Below are 27,860 nucleotides of genomic sequence, written 5' to 3' on the forward strand. Positions count from 1 at the left end.
AGACAGACGGACTGAACCGGACCGACTGAACCAGACAGACAGACAGACAGACAGACAGACTGAACCGGACCGACTGAACCAGACAGACAGACGGACTGAACCGGACCGACGGAACCAGACAGACAGACATATAGACAGACTGAACCAGACAGACAGAACGTTTCTATCTAATGAAGTGGAAGTATAGCCGAGCAGTGAGCAGCAGCAGTAATATGCTGAAGTGGCCAGATATCCAGTAGTCCGGCCCATTAACCTGCTCCTAATGAACTGTGTTATAGGAAATGTTTTTATTAATCACACAGCACCCGGTGACGCACGTGTGCTCTACAGGCTCACTGTGTACATCAATAAGCTTCAACAAGGCTGTAGATTGACTAGACACCCTGCAGGAAACTACATCAGGGCCAAACAAACTGCTTACAGCGTTCATGTGTCCATCAGAATGAAAAGGGATCAATTCAGCTTTGGGATTGACATAACAAAGTCAGAACCGGCCCTAACCAAAAAGGAAAGTTCCTGTCCTGAGGATGTCAAATGTTATGTATGCCCCATGTGTGTTGGCATTGGTTAACACTGAAATGTGACTGTGACATGGTCACGATCACCACCTGTTACACACAGCAGGTGAACCACAATAGTCAGGGACAGTCTGTTAGTCTACAGAAGATCATAGAAAAGTTTATTCCAATCATTTGCATCAATAGCTTAATTCCCTAAATGGATGAAATGTGTTTCCAAACAGCAGCCATCATCATCATACATAATGACATGCTTGGTTCCACTGACATAATGTGTGCAAAAGTGCAAACCAGTCAATTAGTTTAGTAGAACCACAGTGGGTTTGACTATATTCTGCTTGACTGCTGATGAGAAATAGTGTGAGGGCATGAGAGAGAGATAGTTGGGGGCACACGCATGAGAGGCAGGGAGAGAGAGAGACTGTTTAAACGCCAATGCCAGTATACGATTCCTTGTCAGTCCACACACGCTGATATGAGCAACGCCAAGGATTCCATTCATCAACTAGGCTTCACCCCGGTGGATATACACTGATACAGCCGACTACATATCATCTACTTCATTCTCACTCACACTGTTGCAGGTTGAGCAGGAATTGCATACACTATTTTTCGTGGATGGTAATGCGGTACATTCTCATGGATTTCCAATGTTATAGTGATTGGACTCAACCCAGGGAAAAGTAAAGGAAGGCGCCCAGGTGTAGCAGCGGAGCCTGCGTTGGACATGGGACCGTATCTTAGCTTTTGGGATTACAGTGCGGAAGGAATAGCGTCTTCGTGAATGAAAGCTGACTTCGGGCTGAAGCGGGAATCTGAGGCACTAAACTCCGCAGAAAAATGCGTTCCAACCACGGCTTTATCTTGCTTCTCCTTAACGGAACAGCGTGCTTGGTAAGCAAGAAGGGGCGGCGGTGCCCAGCAGTGTAAAAAAGTTACACCAGTCATATGTGTGTCTGTGTCCATAGTTCCATGTCAATTCACCCCCGTCGTTACTAGGCTACCTCTTCCTTCAGACAGGTGCCACTCATTTGTTTGGCGAAAAGTGAAGGGAATTAACCGTGCATACGTTGTTGCACAAGCTACTGGACCCGACAAGGTTCCCTCTCCCAGGGCAGAGACCCGCGTGAGTGAGTACGCTGTGAGCGGTTGCCATGGATAGCATGCTGCGCCACGGACAACGGTCCGGTACATTAATAAGTGTGCCTCAAATCTCCATATTGGAGTTCCTCGGTTGAAGCGTATTCTATCCATTGCTGAAGTTGTTTGTTGATGGACAACGAAAGGGGGACTCTCTTTGACCGATCATTACTATATGTTATTAAAAAAAATAAAAAAAAGATAACTTAATAACGGTACAAAGGCGAGACGAATAGGCTACCTGGCATGAGACACAGTGCAACGTGTCCCCCATACAGGTAAAGTCTGGTCAATATTTTAATGGTTGAGGTTGAGTAAAAAAAAAGAAGGAATTTCTAGAATTTTATATTGACCACTAGCTGATTATTGCAGGCAACAGAATTCGACGTTAGTGCACTGTAGCCTATGCCATTTCAGGTATCACACTGTGCAACCTGGTGTATACTCAATCAAAATTATGTTGTGATTAATGATCTGTAATTACCACAGGATTTAGAGTCCTGGTAAATGTAACGCTTTTAATGTGATAAACATAACTAACATCAAGATGAAACTAAGTGCCTTATTGGGCATGTTTATTGGCCATGTTGTGTGCAAAATTTTATCCTAGACTTTAATTTTCTAAACAAATTTACGTCATCATGCTTTACATTTATATCTATATATAGAGCAACAATCTAAGTTGGCAAATTTAGAGGCAAATTGTAGCATCAAGAACAAAAACTGAATGACGTAGGCTAAATTCAAGTGTTGTCGCAAGGTTGCTTCTTTGATGTGTTTGTTGTGTTCAGTTCTGTTGTGACACCTTTGTGTCAGAGCGGGCGACCTTGTGGCTTTGTAAAGGCACACACACTGAATAACCTTGGGCGCTTCTGACTGAACAAAGACTGTAGTATACAGGTGAATTGTAGGCTATAATAAAGTATTCAAAGAGTTGTTACCCACTGGGCACAGATGTCAGTTCAACGTCTAGTTATCGTTGAGTTGGCAACTAATGTAACGTCAAGGTGAAATCAACAAAACATGTCACCATGTCATTGGATTTAGGTTAAAAGTTGGGGGGGGGGAACGAAATCCCCTTATGTTGATTATTTTTTTCAAATCGAATCAGTTTTCCACATTGATTCAATGTCATCACATTGATTTATTTGATTGAAATGGCGTGGAAACAAGTTGATTAAACACGTTTTTGCCCACTGGGTAGTTTCCTAATCCAGGATTTTAAGCACAAAAAATTCGTAAAATATAGTAAGAATTGGATTCTTAACATATCATACGAATTGCAAAAAAATATTGTAAAAATATTGCGGGATGTAAGTACAGAGTTTCTAAACCCAGAGGTGTAACATCGCAAGACTTCCTGGGAACACCTGCGAAACAAACCAAGCAGAGCAGGCTGGGGTTTGAGAAGTCAGTGAAAGAAGTGACATTCTTTTCCTTAGTTGTTAATTTTCTTGAAATCTAAAGGCACAACCTAGATTCGAGCCAACGTCTTAAGTAGTTGAACATATTATTACTCCAACCTCGTGAAAGTGACAAACTGACACCCTTTCATTTTCCCCAAAACCAACATTATATCGAAGCAGTGCTTTTGATTTGACGGCCAGCACATTGCAGTTCCCTTTAGACCCAGTGACTTGTTTCAGCCCACTAGCCAACATCACCATGATATCACCTAGAAGTGTGATTAGGGATTTCTATTGGAGAAGCAGTTTCTGCCTACATACTGTACTGTCTTTGATGTAACATATTACACGAAATGGATGACTTGGTCCACAATTTGATGAGGTAGTATACAAAAAACGGGGAGCACCACTTTCAGAACTACTGGCTGAAATAATACAAAAGTAGGTAACCTATTTTAAATAAAGACATAGGCCGCTGTTTAGCCTACGTGAAATGAAAATGAGATTATGGATAATTCAAAATAAAAGTCATCATTAGGCCAAATGTACCACTGTCTCAAAATTATTTTTCTTCATTGATTGAACATTTGCACGTCTCACAAATGATTTGGGTCGTAAGACATATTATTAATAGATGACATTGGCCCTATTACTTGACAAATTGAATAAATGCTCCCCTTCCATTTCCTCCCATCTAAGAGAGAGGTTTTAGGAGTTGGAGAGCATGTTCACGCTTCAAGGTGTATGTTCACACATGCTTGCCACATACTCTCAAACGCAGCAGGATTGCGCTAATGATGTAATTAATTGGAGTGCAGTTTCTATCAATATTCTACCATGTTGCCTATCTAAAAACTGTGGCGCACCACATCTCTCAGCAGGGGATCTTGGGTAATTCATTAGCCGCATGACATTGATAAATTATAGAGCAATTAATAAATTATCCAACTTATTACACAATAGAGTTCAGATTAATAATGATAGACCATGCATTTATATTCAAATTCAGCTGATTTCCCTATTGTACCGCCCCACTCAATATCAGTGTGTAGCCTTTGTCTCTAGGGTGTATAAACCCACTCTGTCTGGATGGAAATAAGGCTGTTAATACTCTATCAACACGAAGAAAACAACAATGATGTGATGGATTTAGCGTCTCAAATGTTAATTACTATGCCATGCATTGGTTGATATGAATAATATAAACAATCTTAGTCAGAGTGCTTTGAAATTGACTGCTATGCTGAGAAATTATAGTACGTTTTTGGCGAGGGTTTAGCAATTTTTCATTCTATGACATGCAGCTCAGAGATTGGATTCATTTGTTTTTAATGCACTAAATGGCTCGAGCATTCAGTGTTATACAGTCAAGAGCCTATTACAACTAATTTGTTTGTTAAATGTTTATATTAGAGCTATTAACCCAGCACTAGTCTCATAGCAATACCATTAGATCCTTACAGTAAGACAGGCAATATCAAGGGTTATTGTGCTTTCTCCAGGTTCACACGCACACACACACACACACCACACACACACAGATCGAGAGAGAAAGAGAAAGACAGAGCGAGAGACAGGTAAGGGGAGTCTGGCCCCTAACATATCCACTGTGTGCCATGTGCCCATGCTCATAATGACTGGGGTTACAAAAGGGCTGAATAAGGAAGAGAGTGCAGAAAGGGAGAGTTAGCAGTCAAATACAGGGTGAGGGACAGCCTAGTGTGAATAGGATAGAAAAGACAAGGAGAGAAATGTGTAGAACAGCATACAACGAGAACAGAGAGTATGGAGAGAGACAGAATGAAATGAAAGAGTTGGGGGAGAGAAAGACGGAGGGAAGGAGAGGGGTTGAAATGGATAGAGCGTAGAATAGATGGAGTAGTAACAGTAGTAATAATAATAATAATAATAATACATGGAATTTGGCGGACGCATTTCAGGACACTCATGGACATTTTCCATTAACAGTACGTCTACATCAAATCAAATGTAACAATCAATGTGCAATTTAAAATCAAAGCACCAGACAAAACAGGACAAATAAAATGAGGGAGGGAGGGCTTGGGTAGAGTATAGGGTAAGGGTTTGGCTTTAGGCAAAGGGAAGGGTTTAGGGTAAGGGTTTAGGGGGTAGGGTTGGGAATAGGCAAAGGGACAGGTTTAGGGTAAGGGTTTGGGTGACACATGGATACTGAGAAGGGGTGTAGGACAGAGTCAATCACAGACTACAGGCTACAGGTTATAGGCTTCCTATGAAGAGGTGTGTTCTGAGGAGGTTTTTGAATGAGATGACTGTGGCTTCATGTTGTATGTGTGGGCATAGTGCATTCCAGAGCCTGGGTGCCGAGCAGCTGAAGGCCCAGGCACCCATGGTGGAGAGGCAGAATGAGGGGGTGACAAGGAGACCAGCAGAGGAGGAGCGGGTGGAGCGGGAGGGGGCATAGACTGGGAAAAGGTCAGAGAGGTAGGTGGATGCCAGGTTGTGGAGGGCTTTGTAGGTGAAGAGGAGTGTCTTAAAGTCAATACAGGATTGCACAGGGAGACAGTGTAGATTGATGAGGATTGGTGTGATGTGTTCAGTCGATCTGGTGCGGGTGAGGATTCTGGCAGCATAGTTCTGGACCAGCTGGAATCTGTTGGTGCGTTTGGTGGGGATACCAGGGAGGAGAGTGTTGCAGTAGTCCAGTCGGGAGGTGATGAAGGCATGGATGAGGGTTTCGGTGCAGTAGTATGCAAGTAATAAGAAGTGAATTGTACTGGTAAAACTAAGACAATACTGTATATTGCACATTCACAATCTCGCTTTCGCACGCACGCAGGCAGGCAGGCAGGCAGGCAGGCAGGCAGGCAGGCAGGCAGGCAGGCAGGCAGGCAGGCAGACAGACAGACAGACAGACAGACAGACAGACAGACAGACAGACAGACAGACACACCAAAGGGACACGTGAGTGGTTATTTGCCATGGAGCACTGGTCTGAAATTTGCATTGTAACCTTCAAACAGCAGGGATCACCAGTAATGAAGGAGCTCTGCTCTTACACACACGCATTCAGTGAACTCACTACACCCAGTTTTGGAGAGGCAGGCACGTATTGAACAAGGTCTTCTATAGGCTAGAAGCCTCAGGTTCTCAGAGACCTTGAGAGGTTGCACATGTCCACACTCCACAGATTGTCACCCACTATACATACAGTAGTTGTCAGAGAGCATGAGCATATAGTTTTACAATTCTAAGATTAAGGGGAAATGGAATGGGAACAACAGAGAGTAGCCATAGGCCAACAGATGTGTGTGGAATATTCACCCAGTAAGAGATCTGAGGTGCTGTCCAAGGATCTGAAGTGGCTCTCGACTTTCGTGGGTTTTAGCATCAGTGGCGCTCCCTTTCCATGGTGCTGAAAACGTCTTCTATGTTCCCGTGTTAGTTGCGATTCCTGTCCATGGTGCTGAAACATCAGTGTGATGTCTTACGTATTACCTGGGGCTTCTCGCAATGAAGTTAGGCTGCAGACACCACTCCGATCTATACAGCTCTATGTTTTCTGGTTATAGGCCGGGCATCTGCAGCTACATGACTGATCTATGTTTATACAGCTATGTGTTGTTTGAGCTTTATGTATATGTTGAACATCAGGGTCTGTTCTCACTGATCTGTTTTTACTCCAGCCTTTCTACCCCTGTCCACTATGAAGTCTATAGGATCATTACAGATGACATCTAGTTGCCAGTGCAATTTTAGGTGTTCGTATTTTCAATTCTTCATATTGATGAAAGATATTAACTTTCCACAGCGTGTTGTGATATTTAAGGTTAAGAGACTGGCTGAAGGTCATTTTAAACCATGCAGCTCTTTCCCCCTATTTTGTCTTGTCAGAAAGTCTTTGAGTCATCTTTCTTAGATACCCACGGTCAGTGACCTTGTCCACCCAGATTCATCCCTCACTAAGCAGGACAACACCAGCCATGCTCCGCCTGTACAACAACAATACATCCAAAGCATTCCAAACTGAGACGGAGAGACACAGACTGTACATGGCCACACAAATATGGTACAATACACCAATTCTGTATCAGCTCAAACACATTAGATGACTGCCAATGCAAAGCTGTGCATTATAGTCCTAGTGCCTCTGTCTTGCTGTCTCCAAGTTCAATCACAGCCTCAAACAGTATCAATCAGTCACAAACAGTACAGTTATACTATGGCCTCACAAACACAGATAAGCTATAGCCATATCTCTGTCTCTCATTTTCTGTATTGATTGTTTTGTTTAACCTTTATCCAGGTTTCATTGAGATCAAAACTCTTTCACAAGATGGACCAGGTCCAAGACAAGAGCAGGCAGGGTCACGGTGTAACAAGAGGTTACAGACATTAAAACACCTCCCTGTGGACAATGGATTCTTATTGTACTTCAATAATTCCTCCAACAGACAAGAGCTAGACAGACACACTACAGTGAATGAGAGGAGCTTTAGAGAAGAGGCAGAGAAAAGGGCCAGTGGTGTTATTATGGATAGGCTGTCACTTCCTGCTCGGGTTATAAAACAGCTTGAGTTATGCGCAGGCATGGCATGGATGACCCTAGAGGTGCGCCATTCTCCTGCCCACCCAGCGAGTACCCCAGCGCTGGGCCTCAGGCCGCCCTCAGCCCCCCAGGCCCTCAGCATCCCCTGCTGCCTGACTGACTGACATACAGCAGTAGAGAGAGGCATGATGGGTAGAGGGAGATTGTGCTCTGTGACACATCACCAGACAGGCACAAAGCTGCCTGTCCACAGACAGAAGACACGTTTCTGCACAAGCGCAATTGTCAAATCAAATTTTACAGATGTAGATCTTACCGTGAAATTCATACTTACAAGCCCTAAACCAACAATGCAGTTTGAAGAAAATAAGAGTTAAGAAAATATTTACCTAATAAACAAAAGTAAAAAAAGGAACACAATAAAATAACAAAGGCTATATACAGGGGGTACCGGTACCAAGTCAATGTGCCGGGGTACAGGTTAGTCGAGGTACTTGAAGTAATAAGTACATGCAGGTAGGGCTAACGTAACTATGCATAGATAATAAGCAGCGAGTAGCAGCCATATAAAAAAAAGGGAGGAGGGTGAGGGTCAATGCAAATAGTCCGGGTAGCCATTTGATTCATTGTTCAGCAGACTTATGGTTTGGGGGTAGAAGCAGTTAAGGAGCCTTTTGGACCAAGACTTGGCGTTCTGGTACCGCTTGCCGTGCGGTAGCAGAGAGAACATGACTAGGGTGGCTGGAGTCTTTGACAATTTTTTGGGCCTTCCTCTGACACTGCCTAGTATATAGGTTGTGGATGACAGGAAGCTTGGCCCCTGTGATGTACTGGGCCATACGCACTACCCTCTGTAGTGCCTTACGGTCGGATGCCGAGCAGTTACCATACCAGACCGGTCAGGATCCTCTCGATTGTGCAGCTGTATAACTTTTTGAGGATCTGGGACCCATGCCAAATCTTTTCAGTCTCCTGAGGTGGAATAGGCGTTGTCGTGCCCTCTTCACTGTGTTTGGAAAATAATAGTTTGTTGATGATGAACTTGAAGCTCTCGAGCCGCTCTACTACAGCCACATTGATGTAAATGGGGGAGTGTTCGGCCCTCCTTTTCCTGTAGTCCACGATCAGCTTCTTTGTCTTGCTCATGTTAAGGGAGAGGTTATTGTCCTGGCACAACACTGCCAGGTCTCTGCCCTCCTGCCTATAGGCTGTCTCATCGTTGTCGGTGATCAGGCCTACCATCGCTGTGTTGTCAGCTAACTTAATGGTGGTGTCGTGCTTGGCCACGCAGTCGTGGGTGAACAGGGAGTACAGGAGGGGACTAAGAATGCACCCCTAAGGTGCCCCCGTGTTGAGGATCAGCGTAGCACATGTATTGTTGCCTATCCTTACCACCTGGGGGTGGCCCATCAGGAAGTCCAGGATCTAGTTGTGGAGGGAGGTGTTTAGTCCCAGCGTCCTTAACTTAGTGATGCACTTTGTGGGTGCTATGGTGCTGAATGCTGAGCTGTAGTCAATTAACAGCATTCTCACATAGGTGTTCCTTTTGTTTTCCAGGTGGAAAAAGGCAGTGTGGAGTGCAATTGAGATTGCGTCATCTGTGGATCTGTTGGAGCGGTATGCGAATTGGAGTGGGTTTAGGGTATCCGGGATGATGGTGTTGATGTGAGTCATGACCAGCCTTTCAAGCACTTCATGGCTACAGACGTGAGTGCTATGGGGCGATAGTCATTTAGGCAGGCTACCTTAGTGTTCTTGGGCACAGGGACTATAGTGGTCGGCTTGAAACACGTAGGTATTACAGACTCGGTCAGAAAGAGGTTGAAAATGTCTGTGAAGACACTTGCCAGTTGGTCCGCGCATGCTCTGAGTACAGTCCTGGTAATCAGTCTGGCCTTGTGAATGTTGATTTGTTTAAAAGGTCTTACTCACATCCGCTATGGAGAGTGTAATCACACAGTCGTCTGAAACAGCTGGTGCTCTCATGCATGCTTCAGTGTTATTTGCCTTAAAGCGAGCATAAATTGCATATAGCCTGTCTGGTAGGCTCGTGTCACTGGGCAGCTCGCGGCTGGGTTTCCCATTGTAGTCAGTAATATTATGCAAGCCCTTCCACATCCAACGTTCACAGAGCCGGTGTAGTAGGATTCAATCTTAGTCCTGTATTGACGCTTGCCTGTTTTATGGTTCGTCGGAGGGCGTAGCGGGATTTCTTATAAGTGTCCTGCTCCTTGAAAGCGGCAGCTCTAGCCTTTAGCTCGGTGGGAATGTTGCCTATAATCCATGGCTTCTGGTTGGGATATGTACGTATGGTCATTGTGGGGACGACATGATCAATGCACTTATTGATGAAGCCGGTGAGTGAGGTGGTATACTACTCAATGCCATCGGATGAATCCCAGAATTTGTATTTTTTTTAAGCAAGTCAGTTAAAAACAAATTCATATTTACAATGATGGGCTACCCAAACAAAACTGGGCCAATTGTGCGCCGCCCTGTGGGACTCCCAATCACGGCCGGTTGTGATACAGTCTGGAATCGAACCAAGATCTGTAGTTATGCCTCTAGCACTGAGATGCAGTGCCTTAGACCGCTGCGCCACTCGGAAGTCAACATATTCCAGTTTGTGCTAGCAAAACAGTCCTGTAGCTTAGCATCCCCATCATCTGACCACTTCCGTATTGAGCGAGTCATTGGTAGTTCGTGCTTTAGTTTTTGCTAGTACGCAGGAATCAGTAGGATTGGATGGCGAGGGAGAGCTTTTTACAGGTCTCTGTGCGTGGAGTAAAGGTGGTCTAGAATTGTTTTTCCACTGGTTGCACTTGTGACATGCTGGTAGAAATGAGGTAAAACGTATTTAAGATTTCCTGCATTAAAGTCCCCGGGTCACTAGGAGCACCGCTTCTGGATGAGCATTTTCTTGTTTGCTTATGGCCTTATACATCTCGTTGAGTGCGGTCTTAGTGCAAGCATCGGTTTTTGGTGGTAAATAGACAGCTACGAAAAATATAGATGGAAACTCTCTTAGTAGATAGTGTGGTCTACAGCTTATCATGATGTACTCTACCTCAGGTGAGCAAAACCTAGAGACTTCCTCAATATTAGAGACCACGCACCAGCTGTTATTGACAAATTGACACAGACTACCACCCCTCGTCTTACCGGAGGTAACTGTCTTGCCGATGCACGGAAAATCCAGCCAACTTTATATTATCCATGTCGTCGTTCAGCCAACTCGGTGAAACATAAGATATTACAGTTTTTAATGTTCCGTTGGTAGGATAGTCTCGAACAGAGCTCATCCAGTTTATTCTCCAGTGATTGCATGTTGGCCAATAGGACAAATGGTAGAGCCGGGTTACCCACTCGCCAACGAATTCTCACAAGGCACCCGGATCTGCGGCCCCTGTATCTCCGTCTCATCTTCATGCGAATGACGGGGATTTGGGCCTGGTCCGGGAGCAGAAGTAAATCATTCGCATGAGACTCATTAAAGAAAAAAAATCTTCGTCCAGTTCGAGGTGAGTAATCGCTGTTCTGATATCCAGAAGCTCTTTTCGGTCATAAGAGACGGTAGCAGAAACATTATATACAAAAATAAGTTACAAGCAACGTGAAAAAACACAAAAAATAGCACAATTAGTTAGGAGCCCGTAAAACATTAGCCATCCCCTCCGGCGCCATTGTGTGGCATGGATGACCCTAGAGATGGCCCTTTCTCCTGCCCAATCAGTTGTGGCATTGTCCTCTGAAACACTGGGGCACATAGAAAAAAAGGGCCTCGATGAATTGTGCTGGAGAATATGTTACAGTGTGTCTGTCAGGAATTGTTTGAACCACACAACAATGATATACAGAGGTTGTAAAAGGCTCTGCCCGGTCAATCCGACGTCTGCTGTGACCTTACAGCATTTACTGCGATGCGGCCTCCGCAGAAGTCAGAGCAAGCATTCATGCTCTCAAATATTTTAACAATACGGATGGCTTTGTATAGCTCCACATTGACATGATTGGTTGACAGTAGGTTGGGGCGGGAGGTCCTGTATTAACACAAACTCACTTCCTTGACAACTTCCTTCACAACAGCTCTGCTGTCAACCAATCATGTCACTGTGGAGCTATACAGAGCCCTCTGCATTGTTAAAACATTTGAGAGCACGCAGCAATGCCGTACAGAGCTCGATTTGGTCTCTGCATGCCTCTGGAGACTCTGCAATTGCGTCACACCCTCCATACGAAACCTCCGACGACATTTTCAGATCAAGCATAAATTGTCTCTAATTCCATAGCATTATAAGTAATTTCACCTTTGATTATTAGGAAGGAAGCGTCACACAATTTTATTCCTCTGAGAATGCTAGCCACTCGAGAGCTTCCTATTTGTGCTGAATATACTTTTATTTATGTAAATAAAAAGTTATCTCAAGAACAAACAGCTTTAGAGAGCGGATGGTGGCGGAACTCCTTTTTACTGGAAATAGAAGCAGGTTTATTTGAAGAGGGGACATCTGTCACAATCTGCTACTACAAAGAGACCACTAGTGATGTCCTCCTGATGATGCAGTGGGCTATGGGTCTCATGCTGACCTCACCAGGCTGTGACGGGGGCTCCTGGTGAAATCATCCGGGGGTGATGGGGCTTCTGCTGACCTCACCAGTCTGTGAAGGGCTGTTTGGTTACAGTAGGGAGGGAGAAAAGACACACAAGTAACTACCCACTCCAACAAGCAGCTGACTTAGGGGCCTCCAGGGTATAGTCCCGAGATGTTTAAGTGATCTGAAGGACTACAGTACTATATGTCTCCAAGGGTAGTGCTCTAATCTGGAAGGGTTTTCTGTTTACTGTTCTAGAACAGACTGAGCTTAAAGGAGATGAAGGATGTAGGTTGGAGCCATGACAATGTTGATGGAGATGTCCACACACTGTTGATGTTTGTGTTTGCAATATAACCAGACACAAAAGACAGATAGTATTAACTATATCCACTGATATGACCTCAAATGAAAGTTAAGCCCGGTATTCCACAGTGCATCACCACAGAGAGAGAGTGTGTTAGAGAGAGTTAGAGGGATGGAGAGAGAGAGAAAGGGAGGGAGGTAGAGGGAGAGAGAGAGAGAGTCCAGTCCCCTCTCAGGTCCTCTCAGACAGGTGGGCATATACAGTAGCAGAACTCTGCTTTAATCCGTTCTATCCCATCAACCACTGCTCTCGCTCTCCTCCTGCTATCCTGCTCCAGCACCACACTCCACTCAGCCGCCTTGTCGATATCTTATAATGTACAAATTTGATAGCCAATTCAGAGCAAGGTCTCTCCCTCAGCATACTAAATGAAGCTGCAGGTCCAGTGGGATGGTAGAACTGAACTTGTCCAAAATAAGTAAGGAGTTCAAAACAGATAGAAAGTGGCTGAATGTAGTGAGTTCATCCACCCAGCATAGAGCTGAATGTAGTGAGTTCATCCACCCAGCATAGAGCTGAATGTAGTGAGTTCATCCACCCAGCATAGAGCTGAATGTAGTGAGTTCATCCACCCAGCATAGAGCTGAATGTAGTGAGTTCATCCACCCAGCATAGAGCTGAATGTAGTGAGTTCATCCACCCAGCGCAGAGCTGCATTTAGTGAGTTCATCCACCCAGCATAGAGCTGAATGTAGTGAGTTCATCCACCCAGCATAGAGCTGAATGTAGTGAGTTCATCCACCCAGCATAGAGCTGAATGTAGTGAGTTCATCCACCCAGCGCAGAGCTGAATTTAGTGAGTTCATCAACCCAGCGCAGAGCTGAATTTAGTGAGTTCATCCACCCAGCATAGAGCTGAATGTAGTGAGTTCATCCACCCAGCATAGAGCTGAATGTAGTGAGTTCATCCACCCAGCATAGAGCTGAATGTAGTGAGTTCATCCACCCAGTATAGAGCTGAATGTAGTGAGTTCATTCACCCAGCATAGAGCTGAATGTAGTGAGTTCATCCACCCAGCGCAGAGCTGAATGTAGTGAGTTCATCCACCCAGCGCAGAGCTGCATTTAGTGAGTTCATCCACCCAGCATAGAGCTGAATGTAGTGAGTTCATCCACCCAGCATAGAGCTGAATGTAGTGAGTTCATCCACCCAGCGCAGAGCTGAATTTAGTGAGTTCATCCACCCAGCGCAGAATGTAGTGAGTTCATCCACCCAGCACAGAGCTGAATTTAGTGAGTTCATCCACCCAGCATAGAGCTGAATGTAGTGAGTTCATCCACCCAGCATAGAGCTGAATGTAGTGAGTTCATCCACCCAGCATAGAGCTGAATGTAGTGAGTTCATCCACCCAGCGCAGAGCTGAAATTAGTGAGTTCATCCACCCAGCATAGAGCTGAATTTAGTGAGTTCATCCACCCAGCATAGAGCTGAATGTAGTGAGTTCATCCACCCAGCATAGAGCTGAATTTAGTGAGTTCATCCACCCAGCATAGAGCTGAATGTAGTTAGTTCATCCACCCAGCATAGAGCTGAATGTAGTGAGTTCATCCACCCAGCGCAGAGCTGAATTTAGTGAGTTCATCCACCCAGCATAGAGCTGAATGTAGTGAGTTCATCCACCCAGCATAGAGCTGAATGTAGTGAGTTCATCTACCCAGCATAGAGCTGAATGTAGTGAGTTCATCCACCCAGCATAGAGCTGAATGTAGTGAGTTCATCCACCCAGCATAGAGCTGAATGTAGTTAGTTCATCCACCCAGCATAGAGCTGAATGTAGTGAGTTCATCCACCCAGCGCAGAGCTGAATTTAGTGAGTTCATGCACCCAGCATAGAGCTGAATGTAGTGAGTTCATCCACCCAGCATAGAGCTGAATGTAGTTAGTTCATCCACCCAGCGCAGAGCTGAATTTAGTGAGTTCATCCACCCAGCATAGAGCTGAATGTAGTGAGTTCATCCACCCAGCATAGAGCTGAATGTAGTGAGTTCATCCACCCAGCATAGAGCTGAATGTAGTGAGTTCATCCACCCAGCATAGAGCTGAATTTATTGAGTTCATCCACCCAGCATAGAGCTGAATGTAGTGAGTTCATCCACCCAGCATAGAGCTGAATGTAGTGAGTTCATCCACCCAGCGCAGAGCTGAATTTAGTGAGTTCATCCACCCAGCATAGAGCTGAATGTAGTGAGTTCGTCCACCCAGCGCAGAGCTGAATTTAGTGAGTTCATCCACCCAGCATAGAGCTGAATGTAGTGAGTTCATCCACCCAGCATAGAGCTGAATGTAGTTAGTTCATCCACCCAGCGCAGAGCTGAATTTAGTGAGTTCATCCACCCAGCATAGAGCTGAATTTAGTGAGTTCATCCACCCAGCGCAGAATGTAGTGAGTTCATCCACCCAGCATAGAGCTGAATGTAGTGAGTTCATCCACCCAGCATAGAGCTGAATGTAGTTAGTTCATCCACCCAGCACAGAGCTGAATTTAGTGAGTTCATCCACCCAGCATAGAGCTGAATTTAGTGAGTTCATCCACCCAGCGCAGAATGTAGTGAGTTCATCCACCCAGCATAGAGCTGAATGTAGTGAGTTCATCCACCCAGCATAGAGCTGAATGTAGTGAGTTCATCCACCCAGCGCAGAGCTGAATTTAGTGAGTTCATCCACCCAGCATAGAGCTGAATGTAGTGAGTTCATCCACCCAGCATAGAGCTGAATGTAGTTAGTTCATCCACCCAGCGCAGAGCTGAATTTAGTGAGTTCATCCACCCAGCATAGAGCTGAATGTGGTGTGTTCATCCACCCAGCATAGAGCTGAATGTAGTGAGTTCATCCACACAGCGCAGAGCTGAATTTAGTGAGTTCATCCACCCAGCATAGAGCTGAATGTAGTGAGTTCATCCACCCAGCATAGAGCTGAATGTAGTGAGTTCATCCACCCAGCATAGAGCTGAATGTAGTGAGTTCATCCACCCAGCATAGAACTGAATGTAGTTAGTTCATCCACCCAGCGCAGAGCTGAATTTAGTGAGTTCATCCACCCAGCATAGAGCTGAATTTAGTGAGTTCATCCACCCAGCGCAGAATGTAGTGAGTTCATCCACCCAGCATAGAGCTGAATGTAGTTAGTTCATCCACCCAGCATAGAGCTGAATGTAGTGAGTTCATCCACCCAGCGCAGAGCTGAATTTAGTGAGTTCATCCACCCAGCATAGAGCTGAATGTAGTGAGTTCATCCACCCAGCATAGAGCTGAATGTAGTTAGTTCATCCACCCAGCGCAGAGCTGAATTTAGTGAGTTCATCCACCCAGCATAGAGCTGAATGTGGTGAGTTCATCCACCCAGCGCAGAACTGAATTTAGTGAGTTCATCCACCCAGCATAGAACTGAATGTAGTTAGTTCATCCACCCAGCATAGAGCTGAATGTAGTGAGTTCATCCACCCAGCGCAGAGCTGAATTTAGTGAGTTCATCCACCCAGCATAGAGCTGAATGTAGTGAGTTCATCCACCCAGCATAGAGCTGAATGTAGTTAGTTCATCCACCCAGCGCAGAGCTGAATTTAGTGAGTTCATCCACCCAGCATAGAGCTGAATGTAGTGAGTTCATCCACCCAGCATAGAGCTGAATGTAGTGAGTTCATCCACCCAGCATAGAGCTGAATGTAGTTAGTTCATCCACCCAGCATAGAGCTGAATGTAGTGAGTTCATCCACCCAGCATAGAGCTGAATGTAGTGAGTTCATCCACCCAGCATAGAGCTGAATGTAGTGAGTTCGTCCACCCAGCGCAGAGCTGAATTTAGTGAGTTCATCCACCCAGCATAGAGCTGAATGTAGTGAGTTCATCCACCCAGCATAGAGCTGAATGTAGTTAGTTCATCCACCCAGCGAAGAGCTGAATTTAGTGAGTTCATCCACCCAGCATAGAGCTGAATTTAGTGAGTTCATCCACCCAGCGCAGAGCTGAATTTAGTGAGTTCATCCACCCAGCGCAGAATGTAGTGAGTTCATCCACCCAGCATAGAGCTGAATGTAGTGAGTTCATCCACCCAGCATAGAGCTGAATGTAGTGAGTTCATCCACCCAGCGCAGAGCTGAATTTAGTGAGTTCATCCACCCAGCATAGAGCTGAATGTAGTGAGTTCATCCACCCAGCATAGAGCTGAATGTAGTGAGTTCATCCACCCAGCATAGAGCTGAATGTAATTAGTTCATCCACCCAGCATAGAGCTGAATGTAGTGAGTTCATCCACACAGCGCAGAGCTGAATTTAGTGAGTTCATCCACCCAGCATAGAGCTGAATGTAGTGAGTTCATCCACCCAGCGCAGAGCTGAATTTAGTGAGTTCATCCACCCAGCGCAGAATGTAGTGAGTTCATCCACCCAGCATAGAGCTGAATGTAGTTAGTTCATCCACCCAGCATAGAGCTGAATGTAGTGAGTTCATCCACCCAGCGCAGAGCTGAATTTAGTGAGTTCATCCACCCAGCATAGAGCTGAATGTAGTGAGTTCATCCACCCAGCATAGAGCTGAATGTAGTTAGTTCATCCACCCAGCGCAGAGCTGAATTTAGTGAGTTCATCCACCCAGCATAGAGCTGAATGTGGTGAGTTCATCCACCCAGCGCGGAGCTGAATTTAGTGAGTTCATCCACCCAGCATAGAGCTGAATGTAGTTAGTTCATCCACCCAGCATAGAGCTGAATGTAGTGAGTTCATCCACCCAGCGCAGAGCTGAATTTAGTGAGTTCATCCACCCAGCATAGAGCTGAATGTAGTGAGTTCATCCACCCAGCGCAGAGCTGAATTTAGTGAGTTCATCCACCCAGCGCAGAGCTGAATTTAGTGAGTTCATCCACCCAGCGCAGAATGTAGTGAGTTCATCCACCCAGCATAGAGCTGAATTTAGTGAGTTCATCCACCCAGCATAGAGCTGAATTTAGTGAGTTCATCCACCCAGCGCAGAGCTAAGCTCCGGTGATCCCCTTGAAGCTGACGTAAATTATTAATTAAGAGTCAAACGCCTTGTTTCTTGTGAAATTACCTTTCCCTCCCCCGGCCCTCCCGTCCACGCTAGCCAGTGGAATAATTAGTTATAAGGGCACAGCCGCTCTCCGATTTTAATCATGTAACAGAAGGAGAATATTCCTACAGTGAACACATTAGGTCTGGAGTTTGGTGGGAGGGAAAAACCCCCACAAAGCGTCGGAGAACACTCTGGAAATTTGAGCAGGCGCTTGAGCCGTTAATTAAAAATGGATGTCATATTAGAGATGAAGATTTTAACTCAACAGCCAGAGGAAAATTGAGAGCTTATTGAAGCCATCTGCTGCCCAGGAGAAGGATGTGCTGCAAAAACACCTGCTGTGTGCCTCTATATGATCAAATACCATATACACCATCTCTATACATTTGGATATTGATGAGAAGACACATCTGAATAGGTAAAACTCTCTATTTTCAGTAGCAGTATTTCTCTAGTTGACACCATGGCCTCTCATCACCACCTGAGCACTGTGACAGAACAGAAGAGTTAGTTCAGAGATTTAAGCTAACTTTCTCCATAATCTCTGTTCTGGCTTTTAGCAACTGTGTGCCGTGATGCCAGGGGAACAGGAGGGTAAAATGGTGTAACTGTCACTTTAATAGTCTGAATATTTCCTGTGGAGCTGGTGGGCTCTTGTTGATCATTTCCTCCCTCTCATCCTCTCCCGTTCCTCTACCCCCTGCCGCGAGAGAGGCCCCAGGCCTGTACTCACTAACGCTTAATGCGTCACAATTACCACAGTGATGGAGCCTGCAGACCCCCCACATTCCCTCCAACCATTTCACTGACTCACACATGGCAGACAGACGACAAAATCACCCCCCGCCAACAACCCCAGACTCTGACCTGATTGCACCTTCGCCCTCATTTCAGCTTTGTGTAGCTCAGATCGGCTGATAAGCACTCTTTATGAAGATTCAAAAGTACTTTGAAACCTAACACCAATATTGTTCCTCGGATTACAACTCAACCTAATACAGCTGCTGTTAAACAGGTCTATTCATCTTCTTCAAACTGCTGTGCCATGCTATGTCAGTCTTATACAGCACTATTCAGCCTCATAGCATGTGTTTCCATCTTTCACTTCAGACATCCGTCAACATAAGCAGGCCAGTGTATAACCTTCAGCACGGTGACTCACTACACAAGCGTTTCTTCAAGCCGTTAACCATCTGCTCTAAAGCGAGGGGGATCTCATCCTCATTGTTTTATTACCCCAGTAATCATCCATGAAGCCCGTTCTAACATGTCTCCCACACTGACGCTGTGCACTTCAATCGTTTGTTCTACAGAAGCACTCTCTCTTCCCTAACCTCTAACACACACGTCCTGTCTCACCCCGAATGCTCTGTTTACATATTCAGCTCCTTAAACGACCACATCTATGGCTCAGTGATATTGTATTATAGAGGGGATATGTGTTTGTTGTTCAGCTCTTCTCCTTGCCGGCACTGCCTGTCTGAGTCACTGAATCACTGCCTGTCTGAGTCACTGAATCACTGCCTGTCTGAGTCACTGAATCACTGCCTGTCCGAGTCACTGAATCACTGCCTGTCCGAGTCACTGAATCACTGCCTGTCCGAGTCACTGAATCACTGCCTGTCCGAGTCACTGAATCACTGCCTGTCCGAGTCACTGAATCACTGCCTGTCCGAGTCACTGAATCACTGCCTGTCCGAGTCACTGAATCACTGCCTGTCCGAGTCACTGAATCACTGCCTGTCCGAGTCACTGAATCACTGCCTGTCCGAGTCACTGAATCACTGCCTGTCCGAGTCACTGAATCACTGCCTGTCCGAGTCACTGAATCACTGCCTGTCCGAGTCACTGAATCACTGCCTGTCCGAGTCACTGAATCACTGCCTGTCCGAGTCACTGAATCACTGCCTGTCCGAGTCACTGAATCACTGCCTGTCCGAGTCACTGAATCACTGAGTGTCTGGGAAATGAGCTCAATGTAAACACAAGAGACAGAGTGTCATAAAGATTCATACAGTGGCACATTCCACACAACCCTGGAGGGCACTGTGATAAGCCACCACTGAGACTCTGCAGTGCCACCTAGGGAGACTGGCAGACAGGCAGCGTGCTGCTCTTCGCCCAGCAGACACCGTCCCATGAAGGGAGAGGAGTCAAACCCAAAGTGGCACATCATTCAGGGACAAGGGGGAATAGTGTATTTGCAATCACAGTCACAGCGCCTGGCACGCACTCGCAGGCAAGAGAAGGCTTCTGAATATTCATCAATATGTCTTCTGCTCCATGTATTTTATTCATTATTAATGAAGCCAAGGAGGGATTCTCAGGGACGCTATCAGAAATGTCAAATAATATCACATTTTAGCCAACAGGGTTCCTTGTCAGGCTGATGTGTTTGTGTCTGAATGAGGGTCAGCTCTCTGTGGGAAACATGGGAGACAGTGTTCACTGTGGCCCAGCCCAGGTAAACAGACCAGGGGTGTGTAGTGTTGACTGTGGCCCAGCCCAGGTACCCAGACCAGGGGTGTGTAGTGTTGACTGTGGCCCAGCCCAGGTAAACAGACCAGGGGTGTGTAGTGTTGACTGTGGCCCAGCCCAGGTACCCAGACCAGGGGTGTGTAGTATTGACTGTGGCCCAGCCCAGGTCAACAGACCAGGGGTGTGTATTCTTGACTGTGGCCCAGCCCAGGTACCCAGACCAGGGATGTGTAGTATTGACTGTGGCCCAGCCCAGGTAACTCAAACAGCCCTAGAGGGACCAGACAGAAAGGCTGAGGTCTGGGGACTCCTCATCTCCTCCAGAGTCTGAGTCCATAGCTAGACCATAACACAACAACATCAGTAGGGAATCCTCTACAGACTGCTGCAATGCAATGCAAGTTGTTACGAAAGGAAATACATGTTTTAGAGCGACAGAAAATCAATATTACAAGACTGTCTGAAATGCAAGAGAACAAATCTGAGTGAGCCTGTAGAAATCTGTATAAAATGGAGTAAGAATGAGTAAGACTTAATAATCCTGACTAAACCGGTATAAGGAAGCCCTGACACTCAAAACAGTGGATGGATCAGAGCACAGACAGAGCAGCATGCATTATGAATCACTGTATAACAGTGGGATCACTGGGAGAAACCCTGCTCTATCTGGCAGAGAGAAAGAGAGAGAGAGAGCATGCACACAAACACACACACACACACACTTATGCCTCGCTAATAGGGTACTGTCCACACACATTCCGGCAACCATCCATTGCATAATGACACTAACACAAACAGAGGAACGGCGACACAAACAGACTCCTATCCTCTCCACGGTTAGATCAAAAGGACAGAAGAGCACTCCGGGCTCCAACAGGCGACAGCGCCTACCTGTTAATAGATCATTACCATCTAATAATTACCCATTATAGCTTGCTCTCACACACACTCCACAAAGCCACGGCTGAGCCGAGCACGACTGTCCTATCTCTCTCTCTCCTTTCTCCTCACTCACTGTTAACATCTGACAGTTTTGTGTGTGTGCCAATACAGATTTTTAAATTAAAACATAAAAAACCTTAATTGCACATCAAGGTTTATTCGCCTGCCCCTCCTCCAACCCCACACCGAAGGCACCGAAGCAATAATTGTTTCTCCACTCAGGCCTGCACTATGGGGCTTAAATCTCTGCCTTCATCCCCCCAGGCCTCTCAAGTAGCTGAAGGTATAGGAGTCGATTTCTATTTCATCTGCTGCTTGGGGAGCAATATAGCTTCTCTGAAAACCAGACGTTAAGGTATATCTGTTCTCAACCTGAATAGACACCAGAATGTAACAGCACAACATATATACCTGCATACTCAAACATTAATTTATAACAGTACAACATTGATAGAATGTCACAGTTGATATCTATAGCACCAGGAGCTAAATTAAGTATCGATTACATCTTTCATTCCTTTTCTGTCCTTGTTTCTTACTCCCTTCATAATAACTCCCCTTTTTTCTCCTCTTTTCTCTCTCTTTCCCTTTCCCCCTTTATCTCCAGCTGGCCCTGGGTCAAGAAGATGACTCTCCAAGCCCCAAGAGCTCCTCAGCAGACGGGTCGTCCTCTAAGACGGTGGGTCTCCTGGGGAGTCAGACTCCCCTTTCCCCCCTGAGTCGCTGGATGCTCCAGAGTAAAAGTCGGGCAGCCAATGCCACCTCCCTGGAGCTGCCCTACCGCTCACCCATTCCCTTCTCCAAGCAGGAGTTCTGGGAGATGCTGGGTAGTGACCTGATGAAGCCAGACACCTCCTCTTCCTCCCGCGTCAAACGCCGGCCCATCGTCAAGACGGGCAAGTTCAAGAAGATGTTTGGCTGGGGAGACTTTTACTCTAATATCAAGACGGTGCGTCTCAACCTGCTGATTACCGGCAAGATCGTAGACCATGGCAACGGAACGTTCAGCGTCTACTTCCGCCACAATTCCACGGGCCAGGGCAACATCTCAGTCAGCCTGGTGCCGCCGGTCAAGGCGGTGGAGTTTGACCTGGAGCGCCAGAGCGTGGTCTACCCCAAAGACTCTAAGATCTTCAACTGCCGCGTGGACTATGAGAAGGTGGACCGCAGCAAGCGCACGTCGCTGTGCAACTACGACCCGTCCAAGACCTGCTTCCAGGAGCAGACACAGAGCCATGTCTCCTGGATCTGTTCCAAGCCCTTCAAGGTCATCTGTATCTACATCTCCTTCTACAGTACAGACTACCGCCTGGTCCAGAAGGTCTGCCCGGACTACAACTACCACAACGAGATGCCCTACCTGCCCTCGGGCTAGAGGGGGACACACAGGAGGGGGAGAGGAGGGACGAGGGCAGGAGTGACTCTGTAGGGTGAGGGGCCACCAGATTGAGCTGGATTAAACTTTTTATGTAATTTGCTGCAACACCTCACCAGACAACCCCTCGCTGTAGCCAGACTACTGTACCCTGTAAAAACGTATATATGCAACAAATACAGTATGCACACAGTGAGGCATTGATATTTAGTGCTGTCATGAAGCATTCATCGACAGGAACAGTAGTAACTAGCACGCCCAACATCATCACACACGTTTACCTCAACTCAAACCTCTAATTTCGCTACCTACTTTGCTAAATACAGAAAACACCTACAAACATCTATGAATGTTTTCGTGAACACTGTCATTCAGGTGAGGTAGCACTCTACTTTCAAAAGGGCACTTTCCATTTCTTTCCCAATGCTCCCATATCCCACGCCAACCCTCTCTCCCCACGCCTATCCTATGTCATCCCGATAGGCTATCCCACGCCAACCCTCTCTCTCCCCACGCCTATCCTATGTCATCCCGATAGGCTATCCCACACCAACCCTCTCTCTCCCCACGCCTATCCTATGTCATCCCGATAGGCTATCCCACGCCAACCCTCTCTCTCCCCACCTCTATCCTATGTCATCCCGATAGGCTATCCCACCCAATGTTTATTCTAAAGGTATGACATTCTATCAAACATCATCTCTATCTTTCCCTGAATTATGTAACCTCTATGACATAGAAAAGAGAGATTGAGAGAGTGTGAAAGAAAGAAAAAAAAGAAAGAGAAAGAAAGAAAGAGAGAGAGAGAGCAAAGAGAGAAAGCAAAAGCAATCGCCAGACAAAAATATGGGACAGGGCTTAAGTTCAACGTGAGAGAAATAACTTGATTCTGCATAGAGATAGGCACTTGCCTCTCCACACATGATAGAGAGGGAAGGGGGAGAGAGAGAGAGCGAGAGTGAGCACGAAAGTGGGAGAGGGGGAGAAATGAGAGATTCAGAGAGCTCTTTTAATTAAAGTGGAGAGAGAAGGCGATGTAGAGTATTCAGCTCCTTCTATTGTCCCCTCTGTATGAAAAAGATTACATTTTGTTGCAGTCAGGATTCCTGATTTCAAGCTTTGATAACTTCGGCTGTGTGTGGGAGATTTCTCTTTCCTGACAAACGCTGTGTGTTCACTAAAGTCTGATCATTATCTGGAATAAATTAAAATAAAACTAATTAAGGCTTCACCGAGAGAGGGCGAAATGTATTCCTGGAAATCAAGTTAGGATTATTAGGATGCGAGCGAGGAGCACAGCGAGGGGTATAGTGGATAGTTGTGTTATGGCTCCCTGGCCCAGCAGCTTGGCCCTCAGTTAACAGCTCTCTCATCAAGATGAACAGCCACTGGCTGGCTGAACTCATGTCCATTTCACAAACAACAACACTAGACAAAATACTGTATACATCTCATTTAGGGACAACTGATTCTGTACTGACAATATGGGCTGTTTGGAAATTGACTCATAGCACCTATATAGACTACGTGATGATTTCCTGACTATGAATTTTCCAATGGCAGGTGTCAAACTTTGAACACTGAATGCATAATATATGGTATTACTAATGTATTTGTAAAAAGGAAAAACCTCAATATAACAGAAGTGATTGAACCCCATGGCCTTTGGCCTTTGGCACTGCTGTGCTCTGATTGGTCTGGAGGGAGCTTAGTGGGGTTTCTGTAGCACTGAGGCCTGGGAGGCCAGTGTGTGACTTGGATCAGGAACCACTCACTATAAAGTCCTCCTCCTGTGGGGGGTACGGGAGCATCACATCAGGTAGAGATGGAGCAATTTGACTGTAGGTAGAATAGAAGAGAGAGAGAATAAAAGAGAGAAAGGCTCACTCACAAGGCTATATATGGGAAGTACTGTAAGTGAGATCTGAACATCAAAGTGTCTGGGTGTTTAATTTACTGTTAAAGAGTTGGGTAGCCCCTGTCTTTATGAGGCCATAACCACAACATCTCTGTTAGGCTGCTGCCGTTGCTGCCTCTCTCAGGCTGCCTCTCCCTGCTGCCGTTGCTGCCTCTCTCAGGCTGCCTCTCTCTGCTGCCGTTGCTGCCTCTCTCAGGCTGCCTCTCTCTGCTGCCGTTGCTGCCTCTCTCAGACTGCCTCTCTCTGCTGCCGTTGCTGCCTCTCTCAGACTGCCTGTCTCTGCTGCTGCTACAACAGCCCTGCAGGGTCCAGCAGGGAACATTAACCACTAACATCACAAAGACTAAATTATCTTCTAAGATATTACTGTTTATTCAGACGCATAAACCCCAATCTACACTTCAGACCCCTGATGCTTACTGGTGATTTGGTTTTCCTCTGAGCAAATGTTTTACTTGAAAAGACAATATGCAGTGGTTTGTCTGTGGTGGTTCTCCCTTGTCGAGATGCTGGTAAAATAGATCTGTCTGGTTTATCACTAGTGTCACAGTCAATCCTCATAGTCACACCTGCTGTGTTTAAATGCACACTAATAATCTGGAATTAGTCAGAATTCAATGAGTCTGAATTAAACAAGTAAACACCCATATTGGACAAGAAGAGTCCAGTAATCCGAATGAGCTCATTTCAAGTGAAACGAGTGTACAATACTATTTTCCTAAACAATTTGTTTGGGATTTATTAAGTCAGTATTTGGCATGTAAACATTACATTCAGATTACTGTTGTTTGCATGACAGCTTTCTGGTGAATATTTGCAATTGTTAAGAGGCAGTTTTGGACCTCTTAGGAACAAATTAAACATGAAAGGAAGCGATTGAAGACAAAAAATTATGTAATGCTCTGCATTAGTTGTTGGTGCTTGCAACCTTTTGGGAAAATGTGCCTCATGCAACCATCAATGGAATATCATTATACAGTAGTAAGCATGCAAACAGTAGACAGTATTCAGAACATATTAGAGTCCAAGTGCAGTTGATTTGTTTGTTTATTATGATCCCCAGTAGCTTTTGCAGAAGCAGCAGCTACTCTTCCTGGGGTCCACAGAGTTCATCTGAATACCCAGATACTCCAACAGAATTGTGCATGTAAGCATAGTACCTTCCCTGTCTCACAGTAAACTGATGCAAGTACTGCCTGGCAAGACCCTGTCCCTCTCCCTCTCAGAGTTGGCATGCAGGGAAGTATAGCCTCATGTCGCAGTTTGTAATGTTGGGATTTACCAACTAGTGTGTGGAAGTCTGCCATTGGCCTAAACTCATCCCACTCCTCTTCCTACTCCTCTCTGCCCATCTGGGCTCTCTTTTCCCCTACCCACAACATGCCCTCCTATCCTCTCTGTGTCTCTCCTCTCACTGTGACCAGCTCCCCTAACCTCCATGCCCCCATGTTCTTGTGTCGGGGCTACCTCCCCTGCCCTGGCGCTGAACCACTGTGGGCAGGTCCTCATCCATCTCTCTTTCTCTCCCTCTATCCCCGCCCGCCAGAGTCCAGCTCGGAGCTCATCTGGCTAATCTCTCGGCTTAACAGTGAGGCCAACTGAACCCTCACAGTGAGATCACACACAATTGCCGCCCCCCCCCCTCTCCATTTAAAGTATTTTACGTCAGCCTCCTTCCAATCTGTCAGGTTAAAGACAAGAAGACTTCCTGGAAAACAGGCTTAGGCCTAGAGGTGTGCCAACCTGCCTAACCTACTGACGCCCCACTCACCTCCATCCCTCCACCAGCCCTGTAACATCTGGATAAGACATCTGGACTTTCAGAGGAGACATGGAGTAAAACACCTTGAGGTGGAGCCACACCCCCTCCTGACAACTAGAAAACTAACAGAGACACTGCTGGACTGTTATGACTGCTGGGTCACATGTACCGCCTCTCTACCTTCCCCAGTCCCTCGCTCCAATCCTCACCCCATCCTCGCAAATGAACAGCAATATATCACTGAGACTCCAGCATGCTCCTCTATGGCTGCTCAAACATAGGGTGCTGCTGGTTGGAAGAAGAGAGAATGTTGCTGTAGGATGGCCAGTGTTGTTATGGTGACAGTCTTATTGTTGTCCAATGGAGTGCCAACAGACTTGTGGACAGTTGGCCTTCCATAGGCCACAGGGCAATGCTTGTCCTCACAGCACACAATAGAAACAGAACTGACCGTCAGATATATATATATATACATATACAAACTACAAGTTCTCTGACCTAAATAAAGTTGTATTTAATGTGGGTCATGCCGTGGAGTGGTCTGTTTTATCTTTTCACATTCTTTTGTTTCAGTGTCATGTTGATGATATAGCATAAGGATGATATGATGGCATTAATTGTGGTTTCCGACATTCAAAAAATCAATAAAGTACACAAAAGAACGTATCACTTCAATTGTCGAGAAACAGGCTCCAGTCTTATATCTTGTTTCGCTTGACAAATTCACTGTGAGCCAGAAAGTGTCAATGTCGATGAAATCTTTATTTTGTCTAATTTGCATATGCTCATATTGTGCGCCAACGGCAAAGAAAAGATGTGGCAATGTGTGTTAATGGCCCTTACAGAAACACGAAGAGAGAGAGAAAGAGGAAAGAGAAATAAACTCGAGAAAAGGGGTTAATGTTTCAACTAGGATGATGCATGCAACTCCTTTAATGAGCCTCTCCTTTCTTTCTTTCTTTGTGACTTTTCTCTCTCCTTTATTTTGGGAATGTAATTGACATTAAATCCGTTCGGCTTCTTAATTAAATCCCAGACAACTGTTAACGAGGAGATGAGTTCAAACCTTCAGCTCACTACATCCCTTTAAACAAGATCGATTACGGCATGGCTGGCGGCAAAGCCCCTCTCCTCCATCTCCTCATCCCTCTGCCAACGCCCCCTTGTTTCCATAAAAGCGCCGCCTGCCTCAGGATAACCTTGCTGGAGATGATGAAAGAAAAGGGAAAAAGTCAACAAGATAGAAGAATAGAAATCTAATTTGGAAGGCAGGGTTCTTGTGAATGTGAAATCTATATAACAGCAATGTTGTGGCTGACACACAGGGAGAGAGGAAGCTGGTAGTGGTGAAGGAGAATAGAGTGAATAGAGTTTACATGGAACAGTCTAAAGGGAGAGAAACAACGGACACCAGTGTTGTCGTACTGGCACAGACTGAGGCGTTTTGGCTCTCTGGGAGAGAAAACAATTTGTGAGTGCGAGCATCTGGTTGGGGAAGTGGCGTTTCAGCAGGAATAATAGGGAACGGGACCATAGTCAATTGAGAAAATAACTAGTGATGGCATGAGAAGGTGGGGGGAGGCGTGAAAAGCTAAAAGTGATAAATAGACATTCACACAAGTAACCTTGAGCTATGAAAAAGTGTATCCGAAGAGCAAGACAAGACTTGAGAGAGAGAGAGAGAGAGAGAGAGAGAGAGAGAGATATAGAGAGAAAGAGATAGAGAGAAAGAGAGAGAGAGGAGAGAGATTCTTTGCAGGGCATGCGTACTATAAGTCGCCCACCTCCTATTTATACACAACATGC

The 27,860-nt window shown here is 45.8% G+C and overlaps 1 protein-coding gene across 1 annotated transcript; it reads left to right on the forward strand.

Moving 5' to 3' along the window:
• Positions 1-911: 911 nt before the first annotated feature.
• LOC129833551 (neurexophilin-1) lies at positions 912-26,729 on the forward strand. The gene is made up of 2 exons (XM_055898229.1): positions 912-1,412; positions 21,607-26,729. Exons 1-2 carry the CDS (start codon positions 1,359-1,361, stop codon positions 22,372-22,374), a joined length of 822 nt encoding a protein of 273 aa, XP_055754204.1. The 5' UTR covers positions 912-1,358; the 3' UTR covers positions 22,375-26,729.
• The last annotated feature ends 1,131 nt before the right edge of the window (positions 26,730-27,860 follow it).

The sequence above is a fragment of the Salvelinus fontinalis genome, chromosome 34, assembly GCF_029448725.1.
Source record: "Salvelinus fontinalis isolate EN_2023a chromosome 34, ASM2944872v1, whole genome shotgun sequence".
Classification (NCBI taxonomy): Eukaryota; Metazoa; Chordata; class Actinopteri; order Salmoniformes; family Salmonidae; genus Salvelinus; species Salvelinus fontinalis.